This window comes from Lepisma saccharinum, chromosome 8 (assembly GCF_977018435.1).
Source record: "Lepisma saccharinum chromosome 8, izLepSacc3.1, whole genome shotgun sequence".
NCBI lineage: Eukaryota > Metazoa > Arthropoda > Insecta > Zygentoma > Lepismatidae > Lepisma > Lepisma saccharinum.
Window position 1 is genome coordinate 19,041,746 of NC_139236.1, and position 15,937 is coordinate 19,057,682.

A 15,937-nucleotide genomic window follows, 5' to 3' on the forward strand; every position below is an offset into this window, starting at 1 on the left:
AGAAGAAGAAGAAGAGAAGAACAGAAGGGAATGAAGAGAAGAGGTAGTTGCAGAAAATATTGTCTCAGCGTCAAGAATTGATGCATTGGTCAAATTATCGACATGAAACATTCAATAACATTTTGAAATGTATTGGAGAATGTATTAGATCGGTTCGAAATGGCTTTTGGCTTAGTTCAGAGCAAGGTAAAATCTTCCATGTAAGATCATTGATTTTACTTGCGATTATACCACTAAAAACGTGAATGTAATTTTAATATTTATAAGAATTATCCAATTTTTCTCCACTTCTCGCTTCGTTGAAATGGAGATTTTGTAATTTAATATTTCCAAATATTTAATATTTGTCCACGGCGTGGACAATGAACACAATGGGATAGGTCTAAAACTTACGAAAATTTTCTGCCACCGGAAGGGTTTGAACCTACGACCATCAGATTGACAGTCCTGAACGGTAAACGCTACCCCACAAGCTTTCGCTCCTGAGAGTAAGTAGAAGGAGCTGACCAATGTGAAATGTAGATGCAACTCTTCTCCTACATGTAATGTGCAAACAATACTTGTTTGTAACAAAGAAAACGAAGGTAGTACGACTCGGAGGAAACATTTAATGGAGAATTGCACATGATGAGAACTTTTCATTCGATATTTGCGGAGGTATCCTTGCAATGAACTCGAGTGGGAAAAGGGGTAAAATTAGTATGTCCTGAATTGCACAAATATAAATAGTTATTTCATTAATATTTTTCAATGTCTTTGAAGCAGTACACAATTATCGTTAGAGTATCATAATTCACGATCTTATACATAAAAATATCCCTTTGAACGTGTCAAATCATTTATTTGTTTATCTTTTTATAACAGTGATATTTTTAATAATTTTATACAATAATACTTGTTTTTATTTCTTTCGCGTATTTTATAAATATCTAATGTGCATGTGGTAACCCTGAAATTGAGCCTAACTCTTCACGCAACCCTCCAACGCCTTGTGTAAATTGGGTTGCCTAGTTTAAAATGTCGTTGTCCTAAAACTTTTGAGAGACACTGTACGTGAGAATACACTACATGGGCTAAATACAATAAATGAGGCACATGACATTACATGACGGTTCAAACATGCCACCAACGTTTGATTATCACAATACAATACCACTTGATTAAATTGAACGCATATTAGCGCCCCTAGGGCTGCTAAAATTTCTCCCTGAAAGATTGGCCAAGGTGGGTAAAGCGGAAGCTGGAAGAGTAGTTTGTCCTGTGTATCAATGGCTGTGATGAATGAAGGAGTAGCATCACTGAAAAGGTGGAGATCCGGTGGGGTCTTGTCGCTGAGCGAGAAGGGAACGGCAGTGGCCTTCTTCAAGAGAAAAAATGCCCATTCGGCCTGCTCAATGAGTATAGCTTACGTCAGGGGATGTGAAAGACTGGTAGTGGGGACCACTCAAGTCATAAAACCCGCTAACACTTGTCTCACCCGTTCCAAAGCGTATGCTGCTCGAGGGATGGCTCTTAGAAGAGGGCGATAATTTGGCAGTACTGAAATAGTTTTATTTAATGACACCGTGGTTCCCAGATACACTGTTTTCTGAGTAGGTACAACCACAGATTTTCTTTCATTGAGGTGCATTCCGTCCTGTCGTACTCGATACGGGATGAGGCCCAATATCTCCGGAGGGCCAACAAAGAGAATATCATCGTAGTACACAGACACTAGCACGTGGCATTCCTGAGCGAATTGTTCCATGTAGGAGCATGTGTATTTCTGCATATAGTACGTCGACCAGGTTCATCCCATAGGGAGGCGACAAAAGCGGTATGTATATCCTTCACAGCGAATGCAGGGGAGAGAGGGATGTAATAAAATCCATTCTGAAGGTGCAGCTTTATCATATGAGTAAAGTCGGGAGGTAGATCGCACAACTGATAAGGTGAAAGCAGGTGGAAATTCAATTTCGGTCTTGTTGCGTCCAGGCACTGCAATCATATACTGTATAACTCGGTAACAGTTGGGTTCCGTTTTTGGAACGATAAACAACGGGAATGAATTTAGCACTGTATCACAAGATTCCACTTTAACGTTAACCATATTGTGTATGGTGAGAAGTAATGCTACCTTTGTGCGTCGGTGTTGCAGAGCACATGTCGCCGGAGGCCTACGTGTAAGCGGGGAGGCCCTAGGCATGTTTCCAGGTCTGTCAAATTGCATTACCGGTAGTTGTGGGCCGCGCAGCCGTTGCATTACCACTAACCGAACACTATCACTTTCAGGCTGAGAAACAGCATCACTTTCACTCTGACTTGAGGCGTTTTCCTGATCCTAGCCTTGATTCGGGTCGTCACCGTCTTCGTCATCGGGGTGATGACTTGTGTCTCTTAATTCTTGCACCAGAGGTCGCCAAAAGCCCCATCCTTCTTCAGTATCTTCGGGCTGAATTTCCTCTAAAATGTTAACTTGATAAGCTAAGTCATCGAATATGTCCACAGTGTCTAAGCGAGCAGGCGGAGGCGCATGCATTCGGCGAAGAAGGACCTTACTGGGTAGTTTTCTTCTTCGCCGCCTGTCTAAAGGCTTTTAGCATGGCCACGTGCCGCGCACTGATAAAGGAGGAGGTTGCACTATGTCGATTCCATGCATCACGCCAGTAGTAGCATTATGAACCGCAACACGCCAATCTCTCATAAATGCAATGCTTAATGTACGGAGTCGATGGTAGAAAAAGTTCTTATCATCGGGGCCAATTTGGTTTACAAACCCAAACTCAAGAAGTAAGTGTTTGGCTTCCACGAGGTCACGCGTGGGTCTTGCATGATCGAACACTTAGATGGTCAGAAGTTGAAGCGCGTCGTCCACATTAAACATGGGGGATACGTCCTGGTTCTTCTGTTTTAACTCTTCCTACATGAGCTGCCAACTATAATGAAATAATTTTGCCAACCATCTCCCAACCAACCACTTTTCAACGGTGGGCCGACAATAATGGAAGAATTTTGCCAAATATCTCCCAACCAACAACTTCTGAAGTGTGGCCCAAGAAGAGTAGAAGAATTTTGCCCTCCATCTCCCAACCCATCATTTCCCAATGGTGGGCCAACAACAACGAAAGAATTTTGTCAACTATGTCCCAACCAATCACTTCCTATCGGTGGGTAAACAACAATGGAAGATTTTTGGCATCCATCTCCAACAATAATGGAAGAATTTTGCCTTATACATTTTAACGGCATGCGACTGATCATTTGCTATATTTTCGAAGACACAGAATTCGTTGAGACTTTTCGCTTCCGCTGTTTTACAGGTACCTGTGTGGAATTGTTTCTGTCAAATGAGTCTGTTGCTTTTCAGGGAATGATGACGTCGACAGTGCCTAGCATATAGCTCTACAACATAATATTTTTCTACCTTATCGAGTAATTTCTTCCCCTCTCCCTCCTTTCACAGGTATCAGAACTAATAGCATTAATCCGCTAATGTTTATATTTCGAAGGATACTGTTCCAACTTAAGGGATAAAGGAGATTAACAAAAACTCAAGCAATTGGCATTATTTTCTAGAATATTGCATTTATTGGTCCAGATTCATCAACTTGTCCTTAATTTTGCTAATAAATGTTAAAAGTTCAATTTATATATGTCGATATCCGGGTCTAATAGCATCATAATGATATCCTATGGACCAGGTGATTTGAATTATCCTTGGAGGCCGTTCGAAGCAAAGGATTGTGGAGAAACTTGTGATATAGAGACTACGCAGGACATGGGGAAGCAAATGTTGAGGGTAAAAATTGTTCAACTTTACGCCACCAGGTGTAAATGTGACGCGAAACAGTCGTTGCATTCCACTGTATGGTGTAGATTCATATCTTCACGATTTCATTCTGTGCCCCTCTTGCTTTGAGGATGAAGCATATAGGAATGTTGGTCACTAAGTCAATGACATGCTTCGATGTTGATAGTATCATCTGCATAGGTTTTCCATATACTTGACCACCCCGTTCTCCGGACTTGAACTCATGTGATTTCTGGTTGAGGGGATTCATGAAAGACCGTGATTATGAGGAACGTGTACTGGCTCTGCCAGAGCGTTTAAGAATGCTATACTGAGTTTTGCATGTTCATCTTCTAGTTATCGTTATTTCAGCGCCACATTTCAAGCTGGTACCGAAAATTTGAACTTTTTTAGGTCGTTATTCGCTTCTCCATGGTCTGTATATCCTAGTCTATATCAAGTTTCCATGACTTCCAAATAGCTTTGAATTAGGAAACTTTAATTCTAATCACCCTGTACAATTTCAGTTATAACTTTTGAGGCAAGTTATGTAAGATGGTTAATTATATTTTTACCATATCCCGTTCTTTTATATTCTTGTCATTTCCATCGCAGTTTTCACCCAGTGAAGGCACATTTGTAGATGGCAGCCCACAAATACTGGCTCAACCAGAGCCTGAATTCAGTATATTTATTTTGTCATGTGGTCACTTTTATCAGACCAGTGTGTAGTTGTTTTTTTCTTTGACTTGTGTTTAAGTCCACTTTATGCATAGAAAGGCTACACTGAACGCAACTCCAACTGGCGGCTGGGAATCAGCGAATCAGCGATCAGTTGAATTTTCTTCGACTGAAATCGGGCATTTTCGACTCACAAGGTACCGAACGTTGTTCGCGGGACGAAACAAATGAGCGTTGGGTAAACCACATGTTGCCAAACGTACCGTAAAGTGCGAGAGAGTCCTCTCGGGCAATGATATTGCCAGCACCAGAAATCAGCGGAGTGTTAATGGCACAAGTGCACACGTGGTCCTACATGAGGAAGTTCCACACGCAAATAAACAGAAGTACGTTGGCAACGTTGCTTCGGGAGAGCGATGTGACCCCTTCAGCTTTTACTTGGCAAGTGAGTTTGTTGACACCCATCGAGCCACACACCTCCAAAGACGGTTGGGGGCCAGAAAGGGCCAGAAATAACCGTCAAGTCACTCGCCAGTTGGTGTTGCGTTCAGTATAATCGGACTTGAACCTACAGTTTAAAGTGGAATCAGACCAACCATGTGCCTCCACCGGGTATCAAACCCGGGACCCCTTGATTACAAGACGATGATGTTCCACAACGCCATCCTAGAGGCTCTATAAGTGTTGAAATAAGTGCAACTGTCTTCTGCGTGCCAAAGTATCTTGACAGGCAAGTTACGGAACATCAGCATCCACCAGTGCAATATTTTGTTTTCTCTTTTTTTCCATCATTTGCCGTGTGCCAGAAGTATGTATATAATAGTTTTGTTGTTAATTGAACTAATGAATGTGGGATTATGCTATTTGAATGTTTCATATCTACTTCACGGTCATTTGTATCTCTCTTACTTTTCACGCTGCTAGTGGTTGAAGAACCATGTACGGAGGAGGAGGTAAGCAGAACTTTGTTTTCTTTAGTTATTTGAACTTCATTGTAGTCAGGTAAGATATACCAACGTACAGTGGGATAGATGAACATTACCGGTCAAATTGTCAATTGGCATACTCAATTATTTTCTTTACGTCATACATTGAACCCGCCGCATTTGTGAAAGAGCGTTCTCGTATGAAGGTGTAAATGGGCCTGGTCAAAGCAAACTATTGTAGGTGGCAGCACCCCTGTAGTGTCCCCACGCTTTTGATGGGCAATGTTCTCCCATTTAAATACATGGGAGATTTGATGCTGAACGTCATCCTTTTACATTAAATTGCAAGTTAAACTTTGCGTCAGAAATTATGTCGGAACATGATAGATAAATATCAGTGCTGTGAAACTAAGAAATTTAATAAGACGATCGCCAGAAAATATATCGGAACTCAAAAATGACTAAAATTTTGCACAGCACTTGTTTACGTCACTTGCAATTTTCACAATTTAAGTGCTTTATTGTTGTGAATCTAGTAAAGAATAATACATAATAATTCTACGCGACTGTACTTCTATTTTTATAGTTGTTATTAATAACTGACTCCTTTGTTTACGCGATATCATACTTTTCCTCATGGCTAGTAAATATGGTTCTCTATTATACACACGCACATTTATCGAGAAGAATAGTTATTACAAAAAATAGTTTATATTTATTTCATGTCTCGCAACCTGTAGGGCTTTCTCATTTAGAGAAATTTTAATTTTAAAATTGTTGTAACCCAAAACAAAAAGAACGAAAATACGGGAGGGGGATCTCTGCTTAATACCAAAAAAAACATATGTTAATATTAAGTTATCGGGTAGGGCATAGTGTATAATAATAAATATCATTCGCTTACTCACTTAATACATTTTTCTTTGTAATTTGGGTAATTTATCCGATTCCTACTCCCGCCGTTGAATTACACATATTCGAAGTCTTAACAAGAGGGAACATAAAAGCGTAGTGTAAAAATCTAAATAGTTGTATTATAGACCCATGGCAGCTAGGGACGACCAATATTACGTCAAGATTAGTGCTCTTTGTGCATAAACATTGTATATTTATCCCGTCTGAGCTTCCCTGCCGTTGCGCTTTAATAATTAATTCTTAGGAGAATGTAATTTTTGGAAACTTACGACTTTCTTCGTAATCTTAAAGCCATTTTTGTTATAGATTTTCACGAGAAATTCTTACCTTCGTTGAAATTAACGTTTGAATATCTATCCTATAGCTCTCCAATGTAAAGCTTAGGGCAACCAGATGACGAACGAAATTCTTTATGAACACAACAGGGGTGGCGCCTACAGCGGAACAGTTTGGAAATGAACAGCCCCATTGCAGAAGAGGGCACCTTTCCCGGTATGACTCCTTTACGCCTGCTCTGCTATTAGCACCGTCTAGTTCGATGCACTTTTTGACACTCGGTGTAGTGCAGGTGTATCCCGGTGTCAGGCTGGTGCAAGGAAATTACGTTCAACCAAGTAGACTGATAGCGGTGTTCAAGTTCAGAAGATTCAACAAATGCCTGTCTGCTGCTTTAAACAATCATTTGATTAGTTATCAAGATTGGGCTGCTTACGCAGGCGAAAAGCTCGCGTCCCAAGGGAACGTTCCTTGTCCTATACAAGTGCACACGAGTTGTTCAAGCCTGTTTTACGCAATGCCAGGTTCAAGAATTGAAAGAAAGTGCCCGGGCAATCAGAGGACAATCTCTGCAGTAGCATCAGTACAATTTACTATATTTTAGAATACGTAGGCCTGGATGAATGACTTGACGTCATATACATACATCCAGGGACTCTACATGCATAGCACTACCAAACCTTTATCCGCTTGTTGAAGTATTACTTTACACTGTAGCATATACTCTTACCATTATCTGGTCAGATACTCAGAAACAGGGGTGCCCATCCTCCCAAAGCCTATGACGCACTCCCTCAAAAGTAGAACATTCCCCTTGCCCCCCAATTATTTACTCAAATTATTTTGGTCAGACAAAATTTGCGGAACAATATAATACAACATATTTAAGCAATATATGTTTAGTTTAGGTACTTTACGCTTTCATGTTTGCTAACATGAAATGCTCACTGCCATTCTTAGTGTACTGAACCTTATTCTTCACAGTTTGTCTGCATGACTAACATTGTATTAATGCGAATAGCATGCCTCCCTTTCCAAACCGATTCTAACGGCATAAGAGGCGGTGTTTCATTTCAACCCCATCGCCACGATCATCCACAGGTAGGTAGAAAAACTGTACATAATAACCATAACTAAAAGTCAATTAAAGAAACTATCCCTCCCCCCTATTTTTGTGTGAAGATATACAGGGCCCGTTCCGAAAGTCGCACGAGTTTAACGCGTTAAACGAGTTATGGTAACTGGCTGTCCCATAAGTGCTTCCGTGCGTTTCGTGAGGTTCATTATGCTGTCCCAAAAGTTGTATTCCGTGCGTCTTGTGAAAGAACGAGATTCACCAAACGCATGGACCAGGAGGCTGGTTTGTTCGGTGAGAATCGTCTTCTGCTTGCAGACAACGCTCGTGCATGTTGGCTTCAAACTGCACTAGTTCCTTCAAGTAAAATAACGCTAAAAAAACTGGTGGATTTCCGGCATGCACAATCACGTAATCTGCAACAATTAGCTAAGTAAAAGAGTAAAAACATGAAACTAGTCTGAAAATTTTAAAGTTATTTCTTTTCTTATCGAAATCGCAAGGTTGCTAGCTTAGCTCACCCCGATTTGATTGATTGATTGATTTGCTGTTTTAAGTCCACTTTATGCACAGTAAGGCTAATCGGGACTGTTAAAGTGGGATCCGAATAACTTTGTGCCTCCACCGGGTATCGAACCCGGGACCCTTTGATTACAAGGCGACGACACTACCACTGCGCCATCGGGGAGATTTAGCTCATCCCCAGACGGATTTATTTATTTCTTATGGGTTCAAACTAACTCTAGGAAAAGCTCCACAGAAAATTTTATCCCCAGCAAAGGAAAATTATTTTCATCCCTGCCAGGGATATTTTTATTCCCCTCAAAGAAAACGGGATTAAAACATATATGGTACACCATTTCTTAACAACGTAACAAACAAAATCATCCGTGTCCATAATGATCCAGTCATAAAAAATCTGCCTGCCAAAAAGTATGCATCATTGTGGATTAAAGAAAGACGCCATGCAGAACCTGACAAACTTTACCGAACCGAGACAACAGCAGGCTCTTTTCCACTTAAGTGTTCATGGCATGGTGCTGATATTTTACAAGCATGTAAGTGTTCACAAGAAACTTATAGGTAGATTAGATCAACATTAAGTTTGAACTTCACAATAGAAATTCGCTCCAGTTTTCAGTGTTAGTTCGATGGCTCTTTTTTGAGCGTGAGGGTGAGAGTTTGGAGTATCTTAGAACGTAAATATATTGTTTCTAAATTACGTGTAAATGTTATCATAAGATTTAATTTTCTAAGGTGCTTAGAACCATAAGGCTATAGTTTAGTTTACTGAGTGGTAACATATACAAATTTGCATACACAATAAAGAAAAGGAAAAACACCTCCCGAAATGAAATCACAAAAAGCTCAATACGCACTGTGCATAGCTCACATACACCCTCGCTCTCACATACAGTATTTGGTATGCGTGGCTTATTGATAAGTTGGAACTTTGCTATCGTTAGTGACTATAAAAGTACTTTTGCTGCGATTGAATGTTCAATTCTCAAACAACGCTCTCAGAATAACCACTGATAGTCGAAGCTCATTGCATGCACCTGCTGATTGTGAAGTCATGACTCCTTAACACATTTCCAGTGCGGAAATTCCCTAATTTCAACTCGCTAATTAGAAAAAATTGTGAAATTATCTCAGATTGATGATAGCAGAGACCGTATGATTGATAACGTCCTGGAAAATGTAATGAGATCTTCATAACGTCAACAGGTTTGTCTAAGCGGGGTGCTTGGCGTGTCATCGCAGGCTCCATGTTTTGCCCACAGGTTCCCGGACCTTCCACTTTCTCCCGGGTTAATGAAGTTGTCTTCGCTGCCACATTCATTCGGAAGTCCTTTCCAACGAAGCTGTTAGCATTTTCTCTGCAATTGCTGGCGGCCCTTTGTAAGAAAAAATTAATGCATACATATTCATGGCACGAAATGAAATATTGAATAATATATTTGTTAAAGAAACGCATTTAAGACTGTCTTCAACAAGTTGAGATACAAATAAAAGGCTCGTGGGAATGGTAATTGGAAATCCCTGCAGTCTGTACGTGCCAAATAACTATATCTCATGTTGTGACTCTTGCATGCTGATTCCTTTGCTTATAGGTTAAATAGAATATACGGCTCTTGACTGTAACGCAACCTTAGTAATTAAATTGCAAATGTTCTACTTTTTTCTTGAAATTTAAATGTTGAATTCCATTAAAAGTACAAAAATATATTTCAAGTACATTTTATTCATGCAATAGTCAATGGTGTTCATTATTTTTTTCTTGCACGAAATTGAATTTTGAAAGACAAACTGACAATGTAAATTATTTACTTTTAACTTTATTCGCTCAGGAGTACAAATTATAAAATTCAGCTGTCACCATCAGAAGAACTAATCATTACACATTTTTAACAAATAAAGTGTAATACACACACATATTAAATCAAGAAGACTTAGATTTGTCAGGCTATGTGGCACGAATGGGAGAGGAAAGAAGAGTTTACAGGATTCTTGTTGGGAAACCTGATGGTAAGAGACCTGTAGGAAGGCCAAGACGAATATGGAGGGCTAAAGGAAATCAGTAAGGATGGAAAATATTGGATTGGTCTTGCGCAGGATAGGGACAGATGGACGGCTTGTGTTGGTGCATCCATAAACCTTCCGGTTTAAGAATGCTACAGAGTTAGTTAGTTACACACACATATTGGAAGTGACGATCATTCTGTATGTATTTACATACAATAAGTAATAATACTTGTGAATACCATCATGCAACTATTTATTGAAATTTCCCTACGCATTCTTATTATATCTAGCGTGCTATCCCATAATAAACCAGAGGAGGTTCTCGCTGTATAAGTAATGGCAATGATCTCCATAACTTAAGGACACACACAGAGGGATTCTTCCTTCCCTTTTTAAACAAGGAGAAGCGAAAGCACTGATGAAACCCCAACCCCTCACAGAACCGATCATGTGTATCGGACACGCACAGCTCAGGTACATTCATCTTACGTTTTAAGAGCCTAGTAGTACATTTAAAATGGTAAAGATTTGTGGAAATCTTTACGGGACTACTGGAAGACGTTAAAGGCATTAGAAAGATTGAAACATTCAAAGACGGGAATAAGAAAAATAAAATAATAAAAGTTGTAGTCCCTTAAATAAAAGTGGAGAGTTTACAGTATGGCACATTTGTACAAATTTTAGTCCTAGGAGGTCGGGTCATGTGACTTTTTAGAGACAACTTCATTGAAGACAATAGCAGGAGGAAAAATTCACCATCTTGCCCACTACCGATATAGCACTGACTACTAAAAAGGAGGCCCTAATCCCAGTGATTTTTTTCAGTAACGCCAGTAGTGGATGTGTCAGGCCGAAGACTCGATTAATGCCATTCGAACTGCAATACCACTTTTGGGCATATTTAGCATATTTGGGAGCATATTGGGCTTATTTATTTTATCTATTATGGGGGGGATAATTCTGTGCTTTCCAGTCGATCATCGTAAGGTGATTATGTCCCGTATTGTTTCTCTGTATACGCATATGTTAGCTTATACCTAGGTAGCAAGGTAGATTGATTTAAATTAGGTTCATTTAAATCACGGTGATTTTTTAAAATCACTGATTTAAATTACTTTATAGGAAAAATTTATAGAATAATTTTCATAAGGAATTTTAGATATGAGAATCACTTTTGGTGAAAGTACATTAATCTTGACTGGTGTATTTTAGGAAGGAAACAAAATTCATGTACAGATGAGGTAGCTCATATGAAAGGAAACATAATATGTAAAGTGTAATCACACATAAATTTCTCTTGATTTAAAATTCAATATTTTTTATAAGCAAAAATAGCAGACGTTTTGTGTAGAATAACATGTAAAATACTAATAATGTTAAACCGTAAATAGTGTCATTAGCATTAAGCTGTAAATAATCATGGCAGCTGATATTTTACAAACTATCATTAAAAAATCACTAAAATTCAGTTGCAAGGGCTATAAAAAGATTTAAAGTTACAATTATATAGTACATGCAGGATGTTTAATGTTCACAGGAAGAAAAGTTACTGATAACACATTCAACAAACATTTCCATAGTAGGTTCATATGCACAGTGTCAGAAACAGAAACATGTATATTATATTTACATACATTTTTTCTTTGCTTTAAAAAAAACTCTTAAAATGTTTAACAGGGCTGTTTATCAGAAAAAGCATTTCTATAGAGAATGATATATTTGTATGTACTCTGCCAAAAACATACAAGCAATTTTAAGCGTGTTCTTTTTTTATACAAAATCAAGAAAATAGATTTAAATAAAAAATCGATTTGTATACAAAAATAATCAAAAATTATTTTTTAAATAATAATAATGATTTTTATTTGCCCTGGTTTATAGATATTGTAAATGATTGTTTTGAAGAAAGTCTTTGTCCTAAGATGTTATCAATTTAGAGCCCTTCCAGATACACAATGTTCGGGATAGTCTATTGATTGCAGTAGTGGACTGCATAAAAAGGTGGCACAGTTAATCAAATATTAAGGGCATCCACTACTCCACCTTTATAGACAAATAACTCAAATTCCACTGTACAGTAAGTAAAGCCGATTACCTGCCGTCTAAGGATGGTAGAATATACATAAGCTAATAGTAAAACTTTTCTGTTCATGAACTGTAGTAAATTTTGTGACGTCTGCGAAAGTAAAATGCCTTAGTCGGTGAACAGGTTGATTTGACTGAGATATAAACAAACAGAAAAGGGTCGTGCTGATTTTGATCTCAATTCTATGCTCCACGTTAGTGACTCGAAGTAACCATCCGTACTGTTTCTTTTCCAGGGAGCTACAGAAACTGCCACCACGGCGGACGAGGGGGTTGAGGAACCGCCACCTCCCCCTGCAGACTTCGGCTTAGGCGTCGCTCAAATTGTGATCACTTGCGCCACCCCGATGACAGAGGAACCCGAGCACCCCTTCCCGCCCCCGCCGGAAGAATGCACGGAGGACGCCAAAGAAGAAGCAGAAGATGAACCGGAGGTGGAGAAGGACGAGGAGATCCAGCCCCCACCGCCACCTCCGGAGCCGGACCTTCGCGGAGAGGAACCTCCGGAGAGTGCCAGTGCCAAAGAAGTGGACGATGGTATCGTGGGTGACATGGAGCTGGAGGAAGCGGCGGTCGTCAACGGAGAGGTCGTGAGTCACCCGGAGGACATAGTAAACAGCAACCAACCAGCTCCTGCGGCCAACGCGATGGACCAATCGGACATGGTCTGCGTGCCGGACGAGCTGGAACCATCTCAGCTTGCGAAGCTGCAGACTCTAAAAGAATCAAACGCTTGAAGAATCGTAAATTAAAAACAAAAGCAGAACTAGTCAGAGATGCGGATCGTGTTGGTGTTGAGTGGCATCTGAGATTGTTTGACAAGCCGCCACCCATGAGGATACATCGTCACACTGTAAACCTGAGCAAAACATTGTGTTTTCTTTTTTTAACGTGTCGGCGGGTTACGTGCAATTGTGATGTTTTCTTTACAGACCATACGTAACATTCAGTATAAATAAAAAAAGGCCGGATTTTAGTTCCCTGCAATAATTTAATTTTCTCATACTCGAAAAGAATAGTGCCAAACTTTGTTTCACTTACTCAGCTTCGTCACTCGGTGATACCTATATGGTTGGTGGTTGCGTGGGGTGTGGTGTTATCATGTCGGGAAACTCTTGCAATCTATTACTTTTCCTTTGCAAGGCACCAGAACTGTTTCTGGCATACGTTTCTTCATCAGTCTGCAAGCTGTTCCTTTATTCATGCGTGGCAGTTTGTCTTTGCTGTGCCTTTTTTAACGGGAAAAAATATCCTGATGGGACACTTTTTTCTCCATCATTTAAAACATCTATTCAGAACTTCACTTCTGTGATACGGAAGATGAGAAGCCTCGATCGTACATTCTAAGTCATGCGCGGTGCAAGCCCTGTCATTCTTCCACAGATTGCTTGTCTCACCTTCAATTTTCGAATCGTTTAGGAAGTGAAAGAAGAAGAGGAGGAGAATGGATATTCTGGAAACACGACTGTCACGTTGCAACTCTGTGAATCTGTGACTTCTGCAGTCAACCCTTTCGTGCTCTCACTACTGATTGAAACTTCTTCCAGCCTGCTTACAGGAGAAGACAGCTAACTTAAAGGACAATAAAAGAAGTCTCAAATATAAGACATAAAGCAATCATACTTGGTGTGATCTCTAGGAGATGGAATTAGAGAAAAAACTACCGATAGCAATAGTCTGATAATACTTTTCCGTCGTGTTTGAATTCATCAAAGTTTACATGTCTTTCTTTGGGCATATGGCAAGTGGGTGGATTAAGTGATACATGGGGATAAAGGTGGTAGAATTTGATGGGAATGATTTTTTTGTCAGCTAGATGTTTCAATAGTTCATGCACAGATGTCGCTACACCAATCTGATAAGTACGGCGCAAATGACGTTGCTTTCCCCTGACCAATGGAGATAAGTTGAACACAATAACAATTGAATGAAATTTTTTTTGACATAAGCAGTTTATAATCTCATATTTAGCGACAACAAAAAAAATGAGTGATACCAGTGGTGTAAGGCATGAACAATATACATGTGGTTTTGAGTAACATGCAAGTAATCATAACAAGTAGACCGAAAAAAAAATATTACGTGATAATGAAGGATTTCAGTATTCTATACAAATACTTCACATAAGACCGTTTATACATGAAATTGACGATTCCAAATTTTAGCTCTAAATATTTTTTCACCAAAGGTAGACATAACGGTTACCTTTCTTGAACTTTTGATATGAGACTTAACTGCAGTTGTCCTCACTATATCGTGGTAAATATTTTCATGTTGCTTAGTTACAGAGTTACCATAAAACCGTACGCGATGAACAACTCATTGAAATGTATATGTAAGCGATAGACATAGAAGACAATACTCACATGTAAGTTAAAAAGTCGAGGGAACGACTAAGGCTTGTACTCGTTCAGACAGCCATCAGATATCACTAATGTCAGTTTCCATAACTAAAGGACGATATTCACATTATTTCAGTCAAGGAAACGAATATTAGTTCGATACTCTTTTTCCGCCAATATTTGGATTTTGGCATGTATAGAATGCAGTTTGGATTATTTCCCTGTCCCGCGGAAGGAAAACAGATAGTGTGGCTATTTTCTATAAGGCATGTGAATTTATTTTCCCTTATTAAAGTCTAATAAAAAAATATTTCTCTCTCAAAAATTAGAATAATTAATTTAAGAGCGACATATTTGCATTTAGGATATGTAGAATTCTGTCCTCGCAACATGACTAAATTTTCGGCGTTTAGTTCCCAATAAATGTGTTATAGGTTCATCGCATTTGCTCTTCCATTTCCTGCAACTATAATGTATGCTCGTCGTCGCGATTAACCTAAAATGAAATGGATGGTAACATATGTATACACGCCCGGATACGAGCACAATGCAGTTGGACGGGTTGGATTCCCGACCTGAAATTCGATTGGTGGAAGAGAACTTATCACTCGTTCGGTTGTATTCACCTTTGTAGGTGTCCCTTCGTTCATTTCATCTAACGTGTTCATCCTCATTGTGCCTAAACAGGCATAAAAGCAACGTGAAAAACACAAATCCAAAGCAACAAAATAATAACACTATTAAGCCTTGTTTCCACCTTTAATGAAACACTCAATATGCTGGCCAAGGCAGAATTTATAGTCAAATAAACACACCAATAACGTGACGTTTCAACCTTATAGCAAGGTCTTCTTCAGACTCTAAACCAAATTCAAAAATCAAAATACGGTTTTTTGGTTCTTGTCTTCTGTGCAGGCGTGACACGTAGTTCAGCGGAAACACATTAATATCAATCCTCAAATTTCAAGACAGATTAAACATATTTGGCTGACTTGAGGTTTTATTCCATCTTTTACTCCAAGTTCAAGCTGGAATACATTATAGGTGGGCCCGTCACGCACGTTGTTTTGCTTTTATGTCTGACCTAGGTTGACCTAGATTTGGAAAAAAACTTTCGATCTGTTGTACATTCTAACAATTCAGACTTCCCAACGTTTGTTAAGAAACCTTAAAATCTTTTTATTCTTCACAAAGCGAAGCCCTCTGTAAATTAGTGTTTCTTTAATAAACCGAACGAATGATTGTTCCCTAATTTACAGGATGTTGAGTAGATTCATGATATTTCTAAATTATAACAAGATCAGTTAGTGGAGGTGTTTGATAGTTTTCTGATGCTTGATTT

General features: G+C 39.2%; 1 protein-coding gene across 1 annotated transcript in view; it reads left to right on the forward strand.

The window, feature by feature from the left end:
- The window catches only part of nwk (FCH and double SH3 domains nervous wreck), a 431,276-nt gene extending 418,263 nt beyond the window's left edge, over positions 1-13,013 (forward strand). The window contains exons 20-21 of the mRNA XM_083126323.1: positions 5,375-5,403; positions 12,490-13,013. Coding sequence (XP_082982449.1) covers positions 5,375-5,403; positions 12,490-12,990 — 530 coding nt within the window. The 3' untranslated portion in view covers positions 12,991-13,013. The remainder of the gene's footprint in view (positions 1-5,374; positions 5,404-12,489) is intronic.
- The last annotated feature ends 2,924 nt before the right edge of the window (positions 13,014-15,937 follow it).